The 25,452-nt window shown below is 40.9% G+C and overlaps 1 protein-coding gene across 1 annotated transcript in view; it reads left to right on the top strand.

Annotated features, from left to right (window-relative positions):
- The window catches only part of LOC134667209 (transcription initiation factor TFIID subunit 1), a 47,584-nt gene extending 25,702 nt beyond the window's left edge, over window positions 1-21,882 (top strand). The window contains exons 22-36 of the mRNA XM_063524536.1: window positions 590-789; window positions 4,383-4,467; window positions 4,660-4,796; window positions 5,753-5,938; window positions 7,368-7,604; window positions 8,758-8,902; window positions 9,992-10,122; window positions 10,773-10,935; window positions 11,249-11,391; window positions 12,409-12,577; window positions 14,646-14,702; window positions 15,393-15,479; window positions 16,976-17,106; window positions 20,599-20,700; window positions 21,599-21,882. Of these exons, the coding sequence (XP_063380606.1) occupies window positions 590-789; window positions 4,383-4,467; window positions 4,660-4,796; window positions 5,753-5,938; window positions 7,368-7,604; window positions 8,758-8,902; window positions 9,992-10,122; window positions 10,773-10,935; window positions 11,249-11,391; window positions 12,409-12,577; window positions 14,646-14,702; window positions 15,393-15,479; window positions 16,976-17,106; window positions 20,599-20,700; window positions 21,599-21,673 (2,048 nt within the window). The 3' untranslated portion in view covers window positions 21,674-21,882. The remainder of the gene's footprint in view (window positions 1-589; window positions 790-4,382; window positions 4,468-4,659; window positions 4,797-5,752; window positions 5,939-7,367; window positions 7,605-8,757; window positions 8,903-9,991; window positions 10,123-10,772; window positions 10,936-11,248; window positions 11,392-12,408; window positions 12,578-14,645; window positions 14,703-15,392; window positions 15,480-16,975; window positions 17,107-20,598; window positions 20,701-21,598) is intronic.
- Window positions 21,883-25,452: the final 3,570 nt, after the last annotated feature.

The raw sequence follows: 25,452 nt of genomic DNA, 5'->3' as shown, positions 1-25,452 counted from the left end.
CAGGCGTGGCTCACTCCGCGATTTCGTCGCTTTGCTACAGGTAGCTAAAAGTACACCCGTTCGACCCCAATTTTGGGGTTTGCCATAAGCCGCGCGTGGCGCTGTCGCCACCTAGCGGCCATATCTGTGCTGATCGTGACAGACGCGTTTTGTTAGAGAGTGAGTCTTCTGTACCTAGTACTATTATTTATTCTGTGCTTAGGGCAAATTCGCCACTGCTTCTAACTCAAAATCACCAGAGTGCATCTCCCAGACTACCACCTGACAGAAATAACGTACAAAAATCATAAATTGCACTGAGAAACATGGTCATCATTGGTTCAATTCGACACTTAATCGTAGCATATATTTAAAAAAACACATGATAAAATAAAAGAGCAATAACAAGATATTTTGAAAATAAGAAAACTGTAAAAAACGTTTAGATATATTCCCATGACACCATTAACTTTGTAATTACATTTTTGTATTTTTTTAGCGATAAGACCACCTGTTGTTTACCTCTGATGTATTTCTGTATTATTTTGTATTGTTTTCTTTTATTAAGGTGTGCAATAAAAAGTATTTGTATTATATGTATATTTCCCAGGTCGAGTCCTCCGCATAGTCCGCACATTCCGCAACGCGTCAGGCCAGCGCTACACCCGCGTCGAGTTTGTACGGAAGGCCGCCGTTATAGAGGCCTACACCAAAATCCGGTCGACTAAAGACGACGCTTTCATCCGACAGTTCGCTACTATGGACGAAACTCAGAAGGAAGAGATGAAGAGAGAAAAAAGGAGGATTCAGGTAGGAAACTATATATTCCTTAAATAGTTCTCTCAGAGACGAGGAGGCTTTTGACTATATCTGTAAGAACAACGCCAATGCTACACCTAATTAGTGAGTTTTGGTATTTTTTTTAATGTATAAGTGTGTGACCAGGCCGCGTAGCCAAGATGCCAATCGCTTACGCTCCGTAGCGATCGAAACGCAACTGTCACTGTCGCGCTAATATGGAAGAGTGATAGAGAGACAATGCTTTTCGATGTCGAAGCGATAGCGATTGTAACCTTGGCTAGGCCGGCTGACGATATAATCCGAGCAACTACCCTTAACATACACGTGTTACTTGCACAGTGCACAAAAAACTGTAAATATACTTTTTCATTTGGCGTCATTAAATTAATTGTTGAGCCATTTAGGTTTTACTGCCCGATTCCAACTTTAAGATACGTCAAATATTACGTCTAAATACGATATAGATTAAATATGTCAGTGTCAAAAGTGACATTTTTGTTTGAAGAAACGTCATATTTGACACTGACATCGTCACTTTGAAAAAATCTCGTACACTGCTACTCAAAGTTGAAAGGCAGTAACTCTGTATGCATCCCATAACTAACTAACTGTCAAAGTATTAGATTCCATCATTGAGTCAATTACACCATACTTAGCTGAGATTTTCAACAGATGCATTGATGCTGGAATTTTTCCAGATATTATGAAACATAGCAAAATTATCCCTCTGTTTAAATCAGGAACGAGAACAGATCCCACGAACTTTAGACCGATTTCAATACTACCGGCATTAAGCAAAGTGTTCGAGAAACTTATTCTGAATCAACTATTGTCACATTTCAACAGAAACAAACTGCTTGATAGCAATCAATTTGGTTTCACCAAAGGTCGATCGACTACTGACGCCGGTGCGGTACTTCTAAAACACATCTTTGATGCTTGGGAAAAAGCTCAAGATGCTGTTGGAATTTTCTGTGATCTGTCAAAGGCATTTGATTGCGTTGATCACGAAAATTTAAAGAGAAAATTAAGCCGCTATGGTATAAAAGCTAGTGCCCTAGACCTGGTCTCATCGTACCTTTCGTATAGAACTCAGCGAGTAGTTATTAATGGAACTCAATCGGCGGGGTCCCCGGTAGCCCTCGGAGTGCCTCAAGGTTCAATTCTTGGTCCCTTCCTGTTTTTGGTATACATTAATGACTTACCAAAAGTTGTGCAAGATAGACATGATATAGTGTTATTTGCAGATGACACTTCCCTTATATTTAAAGTGGACAGAAAGGAAAATAGCTTCGAGAGCATTAATGACGCGCTATCTACCATTGTAAACTGGTTTACGGCAAACAATTTGCTTTTGAACGCCAAGAAAACCAAATGCATCAAGTTTACGCTACCTAACGTCAAGCAGGTAAATAACAGCAAGATTAAAATAAAAGGTGATACGCTGGAATTTGAGGACCGAACTGTTTTCCTGGGAGTCACTCTAGACTCCAAACTGCAATGGCATGCACATATAGGCACTCTAGCCGGAAAACTTAGTTCAGCAGCCTATGCAGTGAGGAGAATCAAACAGCTGACAAACGTAGAGACGGCCAGGCTGGTATACTTTAGTTACTTCCATAGTGTTATGTCTTATGGAATTCTGTTGTGGGGAAAAGCGGCAGATATTCAGACAATATTTGTGCTGCAAAAACGAGCTGTACGTTCCATCTATGGACTGGGCGCTCGAGTATCCCTAAGAGAGAAATTCAAAGAAGTTAACGTTCTTACCGTTGCATCTCAATACATACTAGAGAATATTATGTATGTTCGGAAAAACATCCACGAATTCAAGGTTAACAGTGATATCCATAACTATAACACTAGAAACAAACATAAACTTGCTGTGCCCGCCCACCGCCTCCGTAAGGTTAGTACGTCTTTCGTCGGGAACTGTACACGTTTTTATAACAAAGTCCCCACTGATGTAGCGAATTTACCACTTCACAAATTTAAGTCGCACATTAAGCACTCCTTGTTACGTAAGGCGTACTACACTGTAAATGATTTTATAAACGATAGAGATGCTTTTAAGCCGGTAGCTTGATTTCATTAGTATAATAAGAATTAAATAAATATTGTTTTTTTTTTTTTACATTGTGAATTAAATATGCTAGTGTCCAGTAGAATTGACACATGAGACAATGATGTTCTCGCTTGATTATATTGTTTAATTTAATTTTAGTTTTGGACACTTGGAGACCTTATACATCTCTAAGTACATATTTATTTATTTGATTATTATTTTTGATTGTACATACTTACCTATATTTTTAATGTTTCTGACACTTAGAGACCTTTACATCTCTAAGTCAACTTAGGCTAGTAATTATGTGAAGCTATATTACTGTCTTTTTATGTAACATATGAGCACAAAATGCCGTGTCTTACAGCTACATGTTATTACTATTTTAATATTAATATAGGCCGGTAGCTTGAACATGTCATGCTCGCTTAAAAGTCTTTGCTTACGGTGGCGTTGTTGATCGGGTCACCACTTTCCCGAATGAAGGTTGAGGGAGGCGATGGCTGAGATACGCGTCATACTCGTGAACGGGTGCTGTTTGTGGAGACTGGTCTGTTAAGCTAACACGAGCTATTATACTTAGTAACTTTTATTAATTAATTACAGTGAGACGCCTCATTCTGTTCTCGTATGTTGTTTCTTTTCTTTTAATGAATGTATTAATTATACAGGATATTGACTCTTGGAGACCCTATACATCTCTAAGGATAACTTGATAAACTATATAATCTTATAGTTCTGACACCTAGAGACATTTACACCTCTAAATATTATAGATTTTTTTTGTGTGTGTTTTTTTATCTGTATTTTGTATGTAATTCGACATTAAGAGACCATATACATCTCTTAGTAATTGTAATACGTTAGATTGAATTGTTAGTTTTATTTTATAAAATTGTTGATGTTATTATTTTTGCTTTTATGTAAATTCAATGTTGACGTGTAAAAGTGCCCTTGTGGCCTATTTGCTGAATAAATGTTGATGTTGATGTTGATGTTGACTACGTAGATACGACATTTTTGAAGTGAAAACTTCTTTAGCGGCGCTGAGCACTTTTTGAGGTGGGGAAAAAATGATAAACTCGAGACAGCATAACGCGTAACGGGCTGACGTCTTGTGCGACGGACAATGTTATTCACCAAAGAACTTTAGTCATAACGTATCATAATCAGATCAATTATTTAAAACTGGGCTTTTATATTGGTGTCGTCTTGGGTCGTCCCATTCGTTTTTCGTCAAGTTCTTAAATTAGTCCTATTCTGCTTTCGTCACGCATTCTACATTGAAAGCCACCGACGATTGTGACGAATGTAGAATTTGACGAAAAACGAATGGGACGACCCAAGACGATACCTTTATATTGAGCAATAAAGCTCAATGTGCTAACCTTGTGCGGGCTGAAATACGAGGATCTCACAGTTACATTCTACTTTATTCTATCTACTTTATTTATGGATCATCATTATAAGTATGTGACCGTGTAACATATATAACATGTATTATTGCAATGACTACTAATAAAACATATTATTTCAGGAACAACTGAGACGTATCAAACGAAATCAGGAGAGAGAAAGACTGGCGGGCAATGTCACTACGCCAGGCGTATTCAATACTGACAGTGAGTAAATCAAAATCAAGATTTATTTATTTGTACACATAGGTTGAAATTATTGGACAATAAAACGTGTTACAAGTGTAATAAAGTGCATTGTTACTTTCATTTTTTGATAGTACTTAGTGACTTTTGCTTGTCACCCGACGATATGTCCTTGCCAAATTTTTATATAATCTTTGTTTTGTGTCGTAACAGGCATGAGTATGTCATCATCAAACGACTTGGGATCAGCGTCTCCTGGACTCATACCTTTGGGCCAGATCAAACAGGAACCGGACCTGCACACCCCATCACGACGGCGCGCTAAGCTGAAACCGGACTTGAAGCTTAAGGTAATGATTATACAATCCACAACCCACGTGATTGGTCAAAATTATTAACACTTGCACCATTCCACTAACTCGGGGTTAACCGGTTAAACCTGGAGTTGCCATGGATACAAATACAATTTGAAACTAAGTTAACTGTTTAACCGCTTAACCCCGGGTTAGTGGGATGGTGCAAGTGGGCCTAAACTGAAAATCGTAATTCAAGACCCAAAAAAGTAAAACAATGTTGCCACTGCAATAATTTGTTAGTAAAATAACAAATTCCTTTTTTACAAATAAACACGCTAAGATAATTTATTTATTGGTAATTTCACTCCTTTAAAAAAGTACTTTTATTTACTTATTTTTACATAAATACAAGACGCGCTAGTAAAAAGTGGCAACATTGTCTTACTTATTTGGTCTTGAACTACGATTTCCAATTTAAATGTTGTACTTGCTTTGACGGCCGGTGGTAGATAGTCTATTCGGAAATGTATTCAATTCGTGAAATGTATTGGGTGGAATGTATATATATGTATATTTATGAATGTATCTTTCTCTTTCCGCACCGAATCTAGATGACACTGCATCATAGGTTTAAGGTGACTGGATTGTCAAACGTAAGCGCTAGTTATAGCATAATACATGCGGCTGGTTATTATTTGCATCATTCCATTAACCCGGGGTTAACCGCTTAAACCTGGAGTTACCATATGCTTACCAGTACAATTTGACACTGGGTTAACGTTTTGGATGCCAATGACCTATATATCCGCACCGCAGGTTCAACGCCTAAGACTGTGATTAATCAGTCACAGACCACAGAGCAACATAGACCTACGTGCATATGCATAAAGTTCAAAATCAGTTTTGACACTTCGGTCCGCGTGACAGCTTTTTAACCACTGGTTTAATGGAATGGTGCAAGTGACCCTTAGTATTTCTTTCTAAATATGTTTAACCATTTTTTATTTCAGTGCGGTGCGTGCGGCCAAGTGGGGCACATGCGTACGAACAAAGCGTGCCCTCTGTACACCGGGTCCATGGGAGGGGGACCCTCCTCCCCCCCGGAAACGGACGTCGAGCCCATTCCGGAACCGGATGAAGAAGACACCGGATACGTGGACGGGGTCAAACTCACCCTGCCTACTAAGGTTATGAAGGTAAGCACAGATACTGTGCAAAAGTGTCCATAACGCTCGTAGCTTCGGCGTTACCACATTGGACAGCTTTTGTCAGCAACGACTTTAAAAAGCCTCAGCAGTATTCGAACAATGAGATACGTCAAATACTAGATATTGAAACGATATGGGTATGTCAAAATTACCGTTTCTTCCATAGACCTAGGATTCGCTTGCGCTTGACAGACAGCTTAAGTGTGCGAAAGGGAAGCCATCACGTATATGAACATCCCATAAGTGCGAAAGAGTCAGACTACCAATGAGAAAACGTAACCACTTTTGAGTTTGACGACGGCCGCGGACGGCCAAGAGCGTATCACGGTAATTTTCAAATTGAAAAATATACACGGATTAGGACGAAAAGTATTAAATAAAGTAATTCAGTGAAGATGGTGTCTTGTAGTGTGCCGGATTGCAGTGTCACAGGGCCAAATAATCCAAGCAAATACTCATTTCAGAGGATTTATGATATTCCGAGCGAAATTTTCATCGCGATATTTTGTCAAATTAACAGCGTAAAAAGTGTAAGAAGCCGGTTTATACAGTTCATTATAAGTTTTTCTTCCGTTCCGTGCTAATATTTTATCATATTGGTCAATAATTTAGAATATTTTGTGTAAAAACATAAACTGTTAGTTTACGCTAGGGCTTGACAAAATGTTCATATGACAGTATCGATAACTTGTCGGTATATTAATAGCTATTTAATTATTTCTTCACAAGACATCATTAAGATATTATCTTTTATAACCGACTTCAAATAATAACGATTGTTATACTTTTTTGAAGGTGTTCATGTTTAGCGTGTCATGATAACTTCACTTTCCAACACAGTAAGAGTTACATTAAGATAAGTCTGCAACGATTTTTATGGCAAACGCAGTGCAAGTGTTATTTATACGTCATAATGTCATAGAATTTTAGTGTTTAAAATAACACATTTGAAAAAGAAGTCGATAAAGCAATCAAACATCGACAGATTATTAATATGTTGTAACATGACATCACTATTTTTGATCTCACATAGACAATTTACGCACACACTTGCATTTCATTTTTGGTCACACTTTTGAAGATTGAGAGTTGTTCTTTGTCATATAATTCTTTGGTTTCTTCAAACAAAAACGTCACTTTTGACACTGACATATCCAATCCATATCGTTTCAATATCTAGTATTTGATACGTCAGATCTCATTGTACGTTTGTACAACGTTTTACAGCACATGTGGCTCTTTAAGTTTTCGACATAGGCACGTATTGTGCTAATTACTGACTTAGGGCGGTAAAGTAGCACCATATGTACTGTAAAAGTGCTTGTAGGATTTGATTTTTGGATCTTACGAGGGTTTATTAGAATCACTGAACCTGTGTCTATTTATCGGTTGATTAATGTTTTATGTTTGTCCTCAGCAAACCGCCGACGAGCTGAAACGTCGCGGCAGCGGGCGCCGCAGCGAGGGCCGGCCGGGCGGCCGCAAGCAGCGCCGCGGCACGCTCAGCGACTCCTGCGACTACTTCGTGAAGAGACCAGCAGAACGGAGACGGACTGACCCACTGGTCACTTTATCGTCGCTTCTGGAGGATGTGCTGAGTCACATGCGGCATCTACCTGATGTCCAACCCTTCTTGTTACCCGTCAATCCTAAGGTTAGTTAAAATTTTAAAGACCACTGGATATCCCTCAATTTACTACAGAATATTCAAACTTTATTGGGTAACACAATATCGAGTCTTGCGACTACTTCGTCAAACGACCGGCCCAGCGACGAAGAACTGACCCATTGGTCACTCTGTCATCGCTTCTGGAGGATGTGCTGAGTCACATGCGGCATCTACCTGATGTACAGCCGTTCTTGTTACCTGTTAATCCTAAGGTAAGTTCATGGTATAATAATATACTCCGCCTGGTACTCTCTTCCCGTCTTTTCTAGGTCACCTGACTGACACAAGCCTACGTCATCATGCGACAGCGCTATATGATAATATGCGATAGCGCTATGTATAACGGCCATGTTATTGTGACGTAGGCTTGTGTCACTCTGGGAAGAGAAGACCATGTGTTATTAGACTATGGGTAAGTTTAAGGTAGTCTAGGACCTATGCTGTAAACTAGGTAATCTTGAACACTTTATACCATTGACATAGATATCTAGGGACTGGCTTTACGGGCAATAATAGTGAGGCATGACAGGGGCCAGTACAGCGGTGACACCGCTACAATGTGATTGGTTGATGAGTTTGCATCACGCGCGCGATTGGTTGACGAGTTCGCATCACGCGCGCTATTGGTCGCAACTAGTTGCGATAAACTGCACGATTGGCTGGAATTCGTGAGTAACACCGCTGAACTAGTACCATTTTTAGGGTTCCGTACCCAAAGGGTAAAACGGGACCCTATTACTAAGACTTCTCTGTCCGTCCGTCCGTCCGTCTGTCCGTCTGTCTGTCACCAGGCTGTATCTCACGAACCGTGATAGCTAGACAGTTGAAATTTTCACAGATGATGTATTTTTGTTGCCGCTATAACAACAAATACTAAAAACAAAATAAAACAAACGTGATTTTTGACCAAAGTTAAGCAACGTCGGGCGTGGTCAGTACTTGGATGGGTGACCGTTTTGTTTTTGCTTTTTTTTCCTTTTTTTTTGCATTATGGTACGGAACCCTTCGTGTGCCAGTCCGACTCGCACTTGCCCGATTTATTAGTGCCCCATTAGCCCGTCCTCAGATATTATACGTCAATGCTTTATACAAGTTTCATTGAATAAGTACACAAGTATTAATGTTTTTTTTTTTCTAGTTGGTAGCAGACTATTACCACATCGTATCTCGCCCGATGGACCTGCAGACGATCCGTGACAATCTTCGGCAGAAGCACTACCACAGCCGAGAGGATTTCCTCGCCGATGTCAACCAGATCGTCGAGAATTCGACCTTGTACAATGGTAACACGACTCATTTTACGTGTCCTGTCTGCATACTACTACGAGTACCGTGACAGCCTTGTAGCCTAAACACTAATTTCAAAACCCCGCTGTGATTATATGATATGTTATATCATAATATACCGGTATACAGTATCTCGAACCGACTAAAAATTCCAATAAATAAAAACTCGCAATTTTATTGTACTAGTCGATACAGTTAATGTTAATGATAACATTTCTCCAAGAAACATTAGGTCTAACACTCGTCTGTCGTACAAAATATCCATAAAATCTAATATTTAGTACTCAAGATTTTTTTAGACAAGCAAAATTGAAGAAAAAAAGAAAAGTTCTTTGAATGCAGTTTTGTTGAATGTCTCCTTTAAGTAAAATGAGCCACCTTAAGGATTTAAGGTAGTTTCCTTCCAGGGCCCGACTTATCTTTCCACCCTGTATAAAGACAACTACATTATCATCATCATAATGTTAGCCATGTTGCCCACTGCTGAGCATAGGCCTCTCTTCGTGTACGCCTTTCCTGAGCTAATCTCAAACAGAAGTGTCCCGGGATCATCCGAATGTCCCCCACCCAACAGGCTAACGGACGTCAGGCACTCCTTTCATCCAAAAGCGGCCACCAGTCTAACACTGTCGGCCACCTGCCATCATTCTGCCCGCCGTCACGTCCCGCTCAATTCCATTTTAGCTATAGACCGACCGCTTAAATGAGCCCTCGCCTGCGCGGTACGGGGGCCACCCCGCCCCTTAGCCCCCCTCCCCCCCTAGTCCTCAGGACTCATTTAAGTGGTCGGTCTATATGTCGGCGGCCGATCGTAAGATCAGGCAGATCGTAATGTTCCTGTGTAATGTTTTGACGATAGTCACATTAAACCAATATATAGAAAGGATAGGTTCGTTAGGTTGCTTCAGATGCCCGAAAGGCAAACTGCCCAGAAATAGGAGCCCCGCGTAGCGGGGCTCCGTCGACTCAGGGAACGAGTCAAAGATTTTTAAGTTTCAAGATATGTCTAGGAATTTCACGATATGCCTGATCTTACGATCGGCCGCCGACATATACACTACTACAACTATATTTATTTATTGTAGGTGCGACAAGTAGTCTGACAGTGGCGGCGCAACGGATGCTGCAAAGATGCGTAGAGAAACTGGCTGAGAAAGAGGAGCAGCTGATGAAATTGGAAAAACAAATCAATCCGCTGCTGGACGATAATGATCAGGTAATATTAAACAATTAAATGTCTCATTTCAAACATAGACAGAGAGAATCATACTATCTTTATCTTACACTAGTACTAGCACCCAAAAGAAAAGGATGAGTATAGTATTTTTTGTCCTTATTTACTGACAAAGACGTTTGTCAGATTATATTTGTCTTGGCGATTCTGAAACTGTAAAATCAACGCCTGTTAATGACTACTCCGTTTGGTTATATCCTCTAAGGTTATAATAGTTATTTGTTTTACAAGGGGGCAAAGTTGTTGTTTAACCGTTCGTGCTAATATTGATACCCGAGCAAGCGAAAGATTCTAAAATTGAACCACGAGCGTAGCGAGTGGTTCGAAAAATGGAATCTTGAGCGTTGCGAGGGTTTCAAAGCACGAGGGTTAAACAAAATTTGCCCCCGAGTGAAACACTAAATTTTTTACCACACCAACCCAAAGCAAATACCTAATAAATGTAAAATATCAAACAAAATCAAATCCAAATGAATGTTATTAAATATTTATCATCCAAAAACATTATTTAAAAGTCAATTCTACCAGCATAAGAAAACAACTCAAAATTTGCATTTGATTACTTTGCCTCACATGTGAAAATAATGCAACTTTGCTATCAGTTTTCTAATAATAATGTTGTGTTGTTGTAGGTGGCATTGTCGTTCATTCTCGAAAACTTGTTGACCACGAAACTGAAGGTGATGCCAGAGGCCTGGCCGTTCCTCAAACCAGTCAACAAGAAGCAAGTTAAGGACTACTATAACGTCATTAAGAAACCCATCGATATGGAGACTATGGGCAAGAAGATACAAGGTTAGTAGTCGAATTTAAACTGTTGTGAGACATATTACTAACATGCGATATAAGACATCTTTAAATTTTCGACATCTAATTGTCGCACTAGTGCGGTAAAGTAGCACCACATGCACTGTAATAATGATTGACGATACAAGTGCGGAAAAGAGGAAATTCGAAACGAGTTGCGAATTACCTATTCGAACGTATATCGTACAACGTTTTACAGTACATATAGCCCTTTAAACTTTTGACATCGCACGAAAAGTGCTATTTTACGCACTAGTGCGAGAAAATAGGACCATATGCACTGTAAAGTGTGTTTCCACAGCTCACAAGTACCACAGCCGTGCGGAGTTCCTGCGCGACATCCAACTTATTGTAGATAACTGCAAGGCCTACAACGGACTCAACTCGCAGTTCACGAGGCAGGCCGAGGCCATTCTCAAGGTCACCCAGGAGGCGCTTGAACAGGTCGGTATATCTATAGGTACTGTTGTTATTACCACTAACTTACCCAAAGGGTGTCTTGGCCTCCAACACAACTGCTCGCCACTGATCCCGGTCCTGAGCCGTTTCTCGCCAGTTCTCAACCAGAGCTCGCGCAGATCAGCGTCCACCACATCCGCCCATCGATACCTAGGTCGACCGACCGGGCGGCGTCCTATCGGTTTTCCTCAAACGCTCTTTTCACCGCCCGATCACCTCCCATTCGCTCAAGATGGCCGAGCCACCGAAGCCTTTGTGCCTTTGTCACACCAATGATGTTTGGCAACGCAGAGACCCGATGACAGTTGGAGAATCCGAAAAAATGCCGAAGTAGATCGGTTGTTATTGAAATGAAATAAAATATATCTTCTCTCTTCTGTCCATCCTGTTACCCCCTGCTGGGGTGTAGGGCTCGAATCTTTTTCTTCCCCTGACTCCGGTCCTGGGCAGCTTGGGTAGCCTCCCACCCCATCCCCAATTGAATACACCCAGCTCTTGCTCCACAGAACAGCGCCAAGTAGTATAATTTTTTATTTGTAATAAACGGGTTTACGTAAAAGATATTATTCTATAGACAGTATCTCCACTTTCAGCCTATTACAGGCATACAAATCAAACATATTTACAACACTTATATCTATATTTACATTATTGCTCCATTGTTTCTATTATATAAAGAATAATCAATCAATCGATTCCCTGTCACCTTTAAAATCAGTTTGTTGGTCAAAGAGTTTCTTTGGCCATCTTCCGACTGCATCATTAAAAACTGCGGAAGTATGTAATATCATAATATCAACTCAATCAAACGCGGGGCAGTTGTTAAAATCGAATTTAAATCAAAAGAAACACTATACAGATATATGGAATGAAGCAAAGTAAACATGTCTAAAAAACGTAGGTATTTTCTGTGCTTAGTATAATTTCCGTTGATGTATTTTTTTCAAAAGTTTATTTAAAATTTCTTAGTATGAAAATAGAAACGCTCAATTTTCTCAACAGTTTGGTGAAAACGTGAGTCAACTGGAGGCGAACATAGCTCGAGTACAGCAGAAGATGTTAGAAGAAGCCGAACAGTCCGACGAGCCTGAGGAACCGCCTCCCCCAAGCGACGAAAAACGCGGCCGCGGACGCCCGAGGAAGTACAAACCACCCAGGACATCCGCCGACGGTAACCATATGTCTTTATCTAACCCGAATAGAACGAGTGTGACAAAAGATGTTAGAAGAAGCTGAGGAACCGCCTCCATCCAGCGACGAGAAACGCGGCCGCGGACGCCCGAGGAAGTACAAACCACCCAGGACATCCGCCGACGGTAACTATATGTCTTTATCTAACCCGAATAGAACGAGTGTAACAAAAGATGTTATAAGAACCTGAGGAACCGCCTCCATCCAGCGACGAGAAACGCGGCCGCGGACGCCCGAGGAAGTACAAACCACCCAGGACATCCGCCGACGGTAATCATATGTCTTTATCTAACCCGAATAGAACGAGTGTGACAAAAGATGTTAGAAGAAGCTGAGGAACCGCCTCCATCCAGCGACGAGAAACGCGGCCGCGGACGCCCGAGGAAGTACAAACCACCCAGGACATCCGCCGACGGTAACTATGTATCTATCTAACCCGAATAGAACGAGTGTGACAAAAGATGTTAGAAGAAGCTGAGGAACCGCCTCCATCCAGCGACGAGAAAGGCGGCCGCGGACGCCCGAGGAAGTACAAACCACCCAGGACATCCGCCGACGGTAACTATGTATCTATCTAACCCGAATAGAACGAGTGTGACAAAAGATGTTAGAAGAAGCTGAGGAACCGCCTCCCCCAAGCGACGAGAAACGCGGCCGCGGACGCCCCAGGAAGTACAAACCACCCAGGACATCCGCCGACGGTAACTATATGTCTTTATCTCACCCGAATAGAACGAGTGTGACAAAAGATGTTAGAAGAAGCTGAGGAACCGCCTCCCCCCAGCGACGAGACACGCGGCCGCGGACGCCCGAGAAAGTACAAACCACCCAGGACATCCGCCGACAGTAACTATATGTCTTTATCTAACAAGAATAGAACGAGTGTGACAAAAGATGTTAGAAGAAGCTGAGGAACCGCCTCCCCCAGCGATGAGAAACGCGGCCGCGGACGCCCGAGGAAGTACAAGCCACCCAGGATATCCGCCGACGGTAACTATATGTCTTTATCTAACCCGAATAGAACGAGTGTGACAAAAGAAGTACAAACCACCCAGGACATCCGCCGACGGTAACTATATGTCTTTATCTAACCCGAATAGAACGAGTGTGACAAAAGATGTTAGAAGAAGCTGAGGAACCGCCTCCCCCCAGCGACGAGAAAGGCGGCCGCGGACGCCCGAGGAAGTACAAACCACCCAGGACATCCGCCGACGGTAACTATGTATCTATCTAACCCGAATAGAACGAGTGTGACAAAAGATGTTAGAAGAAGCTGAGGAACCGCCTCCCCCAAGCGACGAGAAACGCGGCCGCGGACGCCCCAGGAAGTACAAACCACCCAGGACATCCGCCGACGGTAACTATATGTCTTTATCTCACCCGAATAGAACGAGTGTGACAAAAGATGTTAGAAGAAGCTGAGGAATCGCCTCCCCCCAGCGACGAGACACGCGGCCGCGGACGCCCGAGAAAGTACAAACCACCCAGGACATCCGCCGACAGTAACTATATGTCTTTATCTAACAAGAATAGAACGAGTGTGACAAAAGATGTTAGAAGAAGCTGAGGAACCGCCTCCCCCAGCGATGAGAAACGCGGCCGCGGACGCCCGAGGAAGTACAAGCCACCCAGGATATCCGCCGACGGTAACTATTTGTCTTTATCTAACCCGAATAGAACGAGTGTGACAAAAGATGTTAGAAGAAGCTGAGGAACCGCCTCCCCCCAGCGACGAGAAACGCGGCCGCGGATGCCCGAGGAAGTACATACCACCCAGGACATCCGCCGACGGTAACTATATGTCTTTATCTAACACGAATAGAACGAGTGTAACAAAAGATGTTAGAAGAAGCTAAGGAACCGCCTCCCCACAGCGACGAGAAACGCGGCCGCGGACGCCCGAGGAATTACAGACCACCCAGGATATCAGTTGATGTTATAATATTGCTATTTTTACTCTAAATAATACAGTCTTAGCGGTTTTTAGAAGTCTCTGACAGTATATTGTCTCTAATGGAAAAGTCATACTAATTTTGTTTTTTTCGTAGGTGCGACGCCAAGGAAGCGGGGTCGACCAAGGAAAGACCAGAATAGCTTGGAAGAAGGTAAACAGCTTAAGTTTAAAAAAAATTTGTATTTACATATTGCTATGTCTATATAATAAAATATTTTTATAGTTTTACCCCCATAGGTATTTATAAAAGTACACAAGCCTCAATGGGTTAATTTTTGTTTTACCCATTTCTAAAATCGTACTACCTCATACTAATAATATTAAAATGCCGTATTTGAATAATAATTATAATAAACATTAGGGAGATACGCCGTTTCGATCATTTTATTTCACCCACACTTGTTTCTGTGAAATTCTGCTATTAAATCTATCTGTAATTTACATTACGTATACATATTAGCCTAGACCCGGGTATGTCCTTAAACTACGTCCAGGACCCGGGTATGTCCTTAAACCACGTCCAAGACCACCGGTGGACGGGCAGCAGCGTTCCTCAAATTCGGTGTACTCAACTGCGATCGCCAACCCGCCTGCCAAGCGATTATGGCATTCACCCACCAAAAAAGGGGGAGGCCTATATTCAGCAGTGGACGTCTTATGGCTGAGATGATGATGATGATACATATGAGCTCCTTGAAGGACTGCGTACTGCGTTTAATTTGATATACATCAGGTTGAAACTACCCATCACACAGGTAAACAGGTAGGCAGGTAATAAGTAACAATGTCGTTTCTACAATGGTTTTATTCTATTGCTTTATTTTAGTGTGTCTTGACGCAGATCTGCAATACTCGGACAGCGGCAGCTCGGGGCTCGAGGAGGTGGAGACGAACGACGATACCATGGTTCAGCTCTCTGTGCGCCCAGGTGACATTTACTTATACTGATTTTTCTTATCGTATTATGGTATTCTCAATAAGGAATATTACGAAAAACTCTGCGTAGAGGCAGGGGTGCGAAACTCCTGACTTCGGTCAAACTCGGCTCCGTTCGGCTCAGTATTGCTCCGAGCCATTATTAGGGTTGGCACCACTTGACTTCCTTTTGCGTCCACAGATAAGATAATCACCTGATTTTTGACAACCCTAAAGAACTGAAAGTGCCATACATTAGAAAGGTAAGCATGATTCGACCCTGAACCGCTGTCAAACTTCGTTTTTGTAGGAAGTTTCCTTTCTGTACGGTAGTACTATTAATTATTCTGTGGTAGAGGGCGTCACTAGGCCAATCACATGGTCTACCGTGAAACACGACAATCGAAAGTTCGGTTTCTGCCTCTATCACTCTTGCTCGATCCATAGAGGCAGATAAAGAAATTTCGGTTTTCGCTTTTCGCAGTAGACCACCTGTAAACAAACCGCCTTAATGCATCAATGTCATAGTGAAAACTTGTCAAAAAACTGTTTAAGGCCTAGTATGTACAAGTTACTCTATGGTTTACTAAACAAATTAGTGCTGCACTCTGGCGGCAGAACATTGCAGTAATACGATTTGAAAAACTTGAGGTTTTTGTATTTCAAAGCGTAGGACAAAAACCTCCAAATCTTTCATTTGTTTTGTATGAAATTGCATATACGCACACGCAGTACGAGTAAATACTATATCCAGCTAAAGGGGCTATTACTTAATAGATTACGTCATTTCAAATTAGGGGGGGGGGTCTGGACATCGGATGATGGTAGCATGACGTAGGAGGAAACGGGGTCTTTCGAAGCATGTTTTTAGGGGGGGGGGTCAAAAATCGATGGCGTAATTTATGGACAGCCCCTAACCTTATATTAGAACTTAAGATTAGGGAATAAATATGTCCCCCTCATCCTAGTTACTAAAATCTTAAATATTAAAGATTATAACTAGGTTAAGAACGTGTAATGTTATTTTTTATCTGAAATAAACAGGTTTAATTTTAAACAGATTTAATTTTAATTTTTTTTTTTTTACCTATTAAGTTAGACAAATAAAAACAATAAGTCATATATAGTGTGAGTAGTTAATTGTGCATACAGTCGCATGCGAAAAATAAGCTTTTCTTTTTAAAATGTGGCGAAAATTTCGTTTTAAAACTCACATTAATAGAGTCTATTTTAAGACCATTTGTTATCAAGCATAGCATAGCACTAAGCACTTAAAGTGTCATTCTACGGAACTTTCTAACTATGTAAACAAAAAGTCACTAGTAAATTCATAATTCTGAGACAATTTCAATATGGCGGTTTGTTTACATAGTTCGCAAATTCCATAGAATGACACTTTTGAAGCTGATGTGATAATCTCTAATTGCGTTTGACAGAATAAATACTCAAAGACAATTTGCTCAATTACTTTATGTAGCTTTAACATTTTTATTTTTGTGATTACCACAGAAGACGACTCAATTGTAGAGCCGTTCGACACATCGGAGTTCCTAATAAAGCGAGAGCCCGTCGAGCCGCAGCAAGACTTCGTCGACCTCGACCAGCATTCCTCGCAGTACACCTTCCCTACTGTCATTAAGGTATGTTGACAGACGACAACCGTTCGGTACAGACTTCCTAATAAAGCGAGTCCGTCGAGCCGCAGCAAGACTTCGTCGACCTCGACCAGCATTCCTCGCAGTACACCTTCCCTACTGTCATTAAGGTATGTTGACAGACGACAACCGTTCGGTACAGACTTCCTAATAAAGCGAGTCCGTCGAGCCGCAGCAAGACTTCGTCGACCTCGACCAGCATTCCTCGCAGTACACCTTCCCTACTGTCATTAAGTTATGTTGACAGACGATAGCCGTTCGGTACAGAGTTCCTAATAAAGCGAGCCCGTCGAGCCGCAGCAAGACTTCGTCGACCTCGACCAGCATTCTGCCTTCGCTACTGTCATCAACGTATGTTGTGATAGCAAACAGAGCATAGACACGATATAAAACAAAAATCGTGTCTGTTGTTGTTGGTTCTGTTTAGTGTCTGTACTCACCCCAGGTCCAGAATGCATTAGTTTGCTGGTAATAGTTAGTACAATCAGCAAATGATTGTAAGTCTAATTGTTATGCTAAGCTAATGCTTAGCATCCCTGCATGCATTTTTATATGCAGGAATGCTAACCTAATAGAGTCAGACCAATAATAGTCTGCAGCGGATTTGATAGCCCACGCAGTGCAAGTGTTAATTTTAAAAGTTAAATTTCTAAAAAATTAACACGTATAAATGAAATTTGCACTGCGTGGGCTATCAAATCCGCTGCAGACTATTTTTGGTCCGACCCTAGTTTGCTAACTGTACGGGAGAGGGTTTAAATGAAACATTGTAAACGTGAGTGTCTAGATGAAAGAGCGTACAAACCAATCGTATGATATAAAGAACAATCGATTAATGCCGAGCTACACCGGCTTGCGTGCGCGTGACCGTGCGCGTGTGCGTGCGCTAAAATGTTGGAGCCGCACACGTACACGTCACGCAAGCGGTGTGCCGTCTCTCATAAGGATCTGTATACTACAACGCCGCACGCACACGCAGCCGGTGTGCGCAGGCCTTTAATGTTACAATCCCACGTGACATCAAAAGAGATATACGCGGGTACAAAAATAAACAAAGCAAATATGTGAAAAATAAAATAAAGCCAATATTATACGCTAAAAGGGTAGATTATACTATGTCATAATTATTACAACAAGTCGTTCATCAGTTTACAATAGTGTCAGTGACATCTAGCGGCAAATTATGATAACTTTTCGACACGAACCGTTGGCCTAGGATACCGCTTTGTCCATAACCCTATTATGTATTCTTATTTCGTTACCTTATTATGTCGTCCACAATGCAATGTCAGCATTCAATTCCTAAATAAAAAAAAAATACAATATTATTCCACAGCGCAGGCTTCGTCATAGTTGCTACACACAAAAACAATATCCACAACATTCTTCGTTAAAAAAAAAACAAAATCAAACAAAAAAAGCTAATATTCTAACAATTAAATTCCTAAATCGTCACCTTCCTAACTCGTCGATACCACTTTGACTTACATTCCTATTTTGACCACAACGCCAGTTCGTCAACATTATTTTACTATCCATTATCGAGTCTTCAATATTTTTACCCCCGGAGTTAAATACAATGTTTTTCATCACACTTGCGAAAAAAAACCGGGCAAGTGCGAGTCGGACTCGCACACGAAGGGTTCCGTACCATAATGCAAAAAAAAAAAACAAAAAAAAGCAAAAAGAAAACGGTCACCCATCCAAGTACTGACCCCTCCCGACGTTGCTTAACTTTGGTCAAAAATCACGTTTGTTGTATGGGAGCCCCATTTAAATCTTATTTTATTCTGTTTTTAGTATTTGCTGTTATAGCGGCAACAGAAATACATCATCTGTGAAAATTTCAACTGTCTAGCTATCACGGTTCGTGAGATACAGCCTGGTGACAGACGGACGGACGGACGGACGGACGGACGGACGGACAGCGAAGTCTTAGTAATAGGGTCCCGTTTTACCCTTTGGGTACGGAACCCTAAAAATTTCAAGCGAAATAATTCGTTTGAAAATTGTGTCAAAATATTTTAAACAGCCCTTAAATTAAACAAATTATAAAAGTCAATATTTTTAAAGTAAAACTTATACCTTGACATAACTCCCGCGAGAATAACATAGGCCTTTGTCCTGCAGCACACCTGCATGAAATAAGATCTTTTTCACCACGCCAGCTGGTAAAGCCTTTACCTCTTGATTTTTCAGTTTAGATTGGCATCTTGGCTAGGCACCAGGAGTAGCATTTCGTATTCTTTCCCTGCCAAAAGTTAAATAAAGTAAATATTTGGCGATTCATAAAATATTTGTTGATAACACCGTAGTCGTTTTACTTGGAAAAATATTTGTAGTGCGTATCTTTTTGTTGGCGTAATATTTGGCACATATTGAGACAAGCAAAGTGCTACTTAAGATGTGTTGATTCAGTCACTTCGACATTATAAGCTATATAGCTTATATAATTACGACGTTATATTATTAAGCTATATAATTTATTTAATTATTTTTAATTATAAATATTATAGGACATTCTTACACAGATTGACTAAGTCCCACAGTAAGCTCAAGAAGGCTTGTGTTGTGGGTACTCAGACAACGATATATATAATATCTTCTTCTCTTCTTCTTCTTCTCAGCATATCTGCGTCCACTGCTGAACATATGCCTCTTTCATGGATTTCCATGTTGTTCTGTATGCGGAGGTTCTATGCCAGGTCGGCCCTGCCGTCTTTCTATATAATATACAAATACTTAAATACATAGAAAACACCCATGACTCAGGAACAAATATCTGTATCATACAAATAAATGCCCTTACTGGGATTCGGACCCAGGACCATTGGCTTCGCAGGCAGGGTCACTACCCATTAGGCCAGACCGGCCGTCAAAATTATTATGTTATTGATATAGTTACGTTACGATATAGATAAATATAGTTGGTCAAACCAAATCATCTGCATCCGCAGCATCCCTAGCATCCCTAATGCATAATACAGGGTGAAAAAATAAGTCGGGCCCTGGAGGGAAACTACCTTAAATCCTTAAGTTGGCTCCTTTTACTAAAAAGAGACATTCCTTTATTTTTAAAAAGGAATAAAACTGAATTCAATGATTTTTCTTTTTTTTTTTAATTTTGCTTGTCAATAAATATTCTTGAGTACTAAATATTCGATTGTATGGATATTTTGTACGACAGACGGTGTAAGACTTAATGTTTTTTATCATTAACATTAACTGTATCGACTAGTAGAAAAAAATAGCGAGTGTTTTTTTTTGGAAGTTTTACTCGGTTCGATTCCCGGTCGAGTCAAGTGAATTTTTAAAAATCTTATAATGCAGTTAGTTTCTTTAAAAAAATAAAGGAATGTCTCCTTTAAGTAAAATGAGCTAACTTAAGGATTTAAGGTAGTTTCCCTCCAGGGCCCCACATATCTTTCCACACTGTATACAAATCTGTTGCAATCTAATGTCGTCTGGTGTGTTCAGGAGGAGCCAATCGAGCCCGACATGCACATGGAGCCGCCCCTCATGGAGGGTTCCTCTATAGAGCCGCCGCAGTTCAAAGAGGAGCCGCCTGAGAACTGGCAGGTTAGTATCGGTGTACACTCGTAACTGGCGGGTTGGTATCGGTGTACAGTATCAATCGAGCCCGACATGCACATGGGGCCGCCCCTCATGGAGGGTTCCTCTATAGAGCCGCCTGAGAACTGGCAGGTTAGTATCGGTGTACACTCGTAACTGGCAGGTTGGTATCGGTATACAGTATCAATTGAGCCCGACATGCACATGGGGCCGCCCCTCATGGAGGGTTCCTCTATAGAGCCGCCGCAGTTCAAAGAGGAGCCGCCTGAGAACTGGCAGGTTAGTATCGGTGTACACTCGTAACTGGCACGTTGGTATCGGTGTACAGGTTAGTATTAAAGTTAATTACGTCATATTAACGGTGCGATTCGGGAAATGATTAGATTAACTAGATACGATATAGTAAAGATATGTGACGTCCCACGAGTAAAGGTACTTTATGGCGGTTGGCGCTTACACTATTATTAACACCACTCCAATATTATTGCGGCGCTATGCGACGTAAGCGCTAGCCGCCATAAGATACCTTTTGCCGTGGAACGTCACATATATTTACTATATCGTATCTAGTTAATCTCTAATTCATTTCCCGAATCGAGCCGTATGTAGGTCAGGGGAGGGGCCCTGAAAAAAATCACGAATGATCACTGTTGATGGGGAGTATGGACGCTAACCACGAAAAATTGCGTGCATTGACCCACCCCACCACTTAATATATCCATCGCATGCGCATAATTAGATTGCCGTTCCGCTCCCACAGCGACACTGACCGTCGGGACATGGGCGGCGCAATATAATTACGCGCGTGTAATAGAGATAGGAACAGACAGGTCAATACTGTACGAAATTCTTCGCACTTAGGGTCCGTACTTTACATGAAAGCTAAATTCCTTTTTTTTTTCAGCCTGATCCCGCTATACAGGATGATCTCCAAGTTACAGACAGCGAAGAGGAAGCCGAAGACGGACTATGGTTTTAAATTTAAATATAACTTTGTTCATACTGGAATCTAAAATACAACTATTATGGACAGATGATTGTGTACATAAGTTTGCTATTGAACACAGATATATATTATAGTAATAAGAACACACAAGAAACAATGTTTGACATGATTGTAATCTAAGTTTTTATTGTTACTGTGACACGCAAATATGAGATACACAATAAATAATATTTGAAATAAAATCTGCTTTTAATTTTCAAGTCACAAGGTGTGAAAATACGGGGTCATAAGGTTTAATATTTATTTTTGGACATATGATGCTACTTTACCAGAATAGTGCGATAATAAGCACATTAAGTAACTGTATCGAAAATTTAAAGGGCCGTATGTACTAAATATAAAACATTAAACGATACAATAGGTACCTAATTCGCAATGAGCGGCGAAAAATTAAAACACGGCCGAAGTGATGAGCCGTGGCAAAAATTCCGGAACCTACCTACCTACCTAATGAAATCTATTATGGCAAAAAGTGCTACAATAAAATGTAGAAAAATAAGGGGTAAATTTTTCTCGATTTAATACTCTCAAGGTTTCGTTGGATAGGTCTTGTAAAATATTATTATTTTAAGTCCTTACAGCCCTCTGAACAAAAAAATCAATAAAGTGGAAGGAAATAACCCCTTTATTCATAAAACTTTATGGGCCTTATTTAGTTAAATTATGTTTTATCCCTTTCTTACAAACGGTATGTGTTTACTTAAGTCAAAATAACAGATAAAGACAAACGATTATAAGCTACTTCAAGTTTGTAACGCGTTTATGAATAAGGGGGTAAATATCTAAAACCCCCCTAACTTTTAAACCGTTTAAAAAAATCTAGAAAATTCATAAAATAAATGGCTACGCTCGCGCTTCGCAACTATAATAATGAAATCTGAAACTAACGAATATGCATATTGCATCGTCCGCGGCCAAATCTGTCTGATGCACCCCTAATCAGTCTAAAAGCCGACACGTACGATGGGGATTCATATAGACGATATTTGAAATTGCAATCGCGGTGCACAGTAGGAAAGAATTTATCAGTCAGGCATTTTGTATATAGTAGACACCAAAAATATTAAATAATGTCCGACTTGCACCCTACACGGTCAAAAATACCTACACGGTATACCAAATTGGGTATGGCAAAAAAAGATACCATAAGGGCACACGGGGCCCGCGCCCAGGGCCCACATCCTCAGGAGGCCTCGAAGGACAGACAGTAACTGTATATTTTATTACCCATAATAAATAGGAGATCATAGTAGAAAAATGTTAGTTTAATTCGCTTTCTTTACTTGCCAAAAGGGCCCCACATTCTTATTTGCCCAAGGGCCTTATGTGCTGCATAGTTTAAGACAGCCCTGTGTAAATGATAACGTGACGACCTCCTAGCCTAGTCGGTAGTGACCCTGCCTATGAAGCAGGAGGTCCCGGGTTCGAATCCTGGTAAGGGCATTTATTTGGGTATTTATCACAAATATTTGTTCCTGAGTTATGTATGTTTTCTATGTATATAAGTATTTATATATTATATATATCGTCATCTATAGTACCCACAACACACAAGCCTTATTTAGCTTACCGTGGGACTAGATTGATTTGTGTTAAATTGTCCTATAATATTTATTTATAACGTTTACATAAAAAAAATCCGGAAATATTAAAACCAGATGACTAGTGAGTCGAAAGTTTGTCTAATCGTCTGATTCCGTCGATATTGGTTAAAAAGTTTTAAAACCCTGTGGTTTGCGATATAGGTCTTAATCTGGATTAAGACCTATATCTGGCTGCGTGGGCAGGCGTAGCTCACACCACATTTTACCTTAACTTGCATAACGAACTAATATCTACGGATAAACCTTATTACTTTTTCTGAGATTTAGATCCGTTCCATCCTCTTAGAGGCCCACGAATTAACAGTCCGCCGGACAGTATCGGCCTGTCATAGTTGTTCGTAACTGTCAAAATTTTGTTCTAACTGACAGGCCGATACCGTCCGGCGGACTGTTAATCAGTGGGCTCCTTTAGTCTTTGGATTGTAGGCCAAGTAGGAACAGCTTTAAAGGTCGCTCAGATTTACCACGATTTATTTTTAAGTAAATAAATTAGTTATTCTGTGGTAAATACACACGTGAACGACAAAACACACACTGCCGTATTCAAACTTCAAGATATTCACAAGAGACGACACGTACTACTAGATCCATTCTAGATACGTTATGGTTTAGATATCAACTAGTTCTCTTTTGCAGCGCAATTCGGGCAACCAATGTCACTTTTACGTTAGTTAGAGTAAGATATCTATTAGATGTGAATTTGATCTCTAAGTCATATCCTATGGAAATCGTTCAAGAGTATCTCCAGAATCGCGCAAATGTCAAAGACAGGTTAGATTTTAAACATATCGTTATCGTATCTTGGTGATGTCTAAAAGATATCTAATAGATGTCTATTTCAAAATCCGAATCGGGCCCATAATGACCTCCATTTTCTTGAATTCATTATGAAGAGTAGATAGGCTAAATAAAACTACATCCTTAAAGAAAATACATAACGAGGTACCTACTATTAAAAGTTACGTGCCCACATAGATCAAATGGTAGCAATTTTTAAAGGGACCTTTGCACCCTCTCGTTATACTTTCCCTTTCGAACCCTATCGTCATGGTTACGGCACGCATGGTGGAGAATGTCTTCGCACGAACAGTTTATTAATGTTGGGGAGATTAGCCCAAACCGGGTATGAGGGTAAAGTCGGACGTGGCACTATTTCGTGTTTGGTATATTGAATTATTTGTAAGTTGTCACATCGTTTGTGTTGCTTACTCGTAACGTACTACTTACATGGAGATATGAAATAATTTCCAATAGGTTACGGCAGCGGTCGGCAACCAGCGGCCCGCGGCCCGCATGCGGCCCGCCAATCTCTCGCTTGCGGCCCGCGAGCCTCTGGCTATTTTGTATGTAATACTGACAAACGACAATGTCTGCTAAATTCACAAATATTACCAAAGTGCGGCCCGCGTCATCTTCGTTAACTACTATGTGGCCCTTGGCTGCTAAAAGGTTACCGACCGCTGGGTTACGGTGTCGGACGATATCAGCCTGTCAGTTGTTCGGAGCTGTGTAATTAACAAACGTGTTTTTTTGCCGTTTTTTGCGTAATGTCCGACTCGCACTTGGCCGGGTTTTCCAAATTGTCAAGTGGAAATTGCCCCACTGGTTGCGCAGTTGCCACTGTGAGCATAAGTTGGTCCGATCGAATCGAATTGGCGCCTAGAGTGCATGGAATATGAATGAAGGTAACAGTTTAAGTACACACCGCACCCAGTATCAATTTGGGGCTTGGGTGGTATTCACTGATTTGAACTTCCATGGTTTTTACATATTTACGAAAACCGGGCAAGTGCGAGTCGGACTCGCGCACGAAGGGTTCCGTACCATAATGCAAAAAAAGGCAAATAAAATAAAAACGGTCACCCATCCAAGTACTGACCCCGCCCGACGTTGCTTAACTTCGGTCAAAAATCACGTTTGTTGTATGGGAGCCCCACTTAAATCTTTATTTTATTCTGGTTTTAGTATTTGTTGTTATAGCGGCAGCAGAAATACATCATCTGTGAAAATTTCAACTGTCTAGCTATCACGGTTCGTGAGATACAGCCTGGTGACAGACGGACAGACGGACAGCAGTCTTAGTAATAGGGTCCCGTTTTACGCTTTGGGTAAGGAACCCTAAAAAAGGGGCTTAGGGGTGAGTCATTC

This window comes from Cydia fagiglandana, chromosome 9 (assembly GCF_963556715.1).
Source record: "Cydia fagiglandana chromosome 9, ilCydFagi1.1, whole genome shotgun sequence".
NCBI classification, from domain to species: domain Eukaryota; kingdom Metazoa; phylum Arthropoda; class Insecta; order Lepidoptera; family Tortricidae; genus Cydia; species Cydia fagiglandana.
The sequence above is the reverse complement of the archived record's forward strand: the minus strand, read 5'-3'. Positions and strand labels throughout refer to the sequence as shown.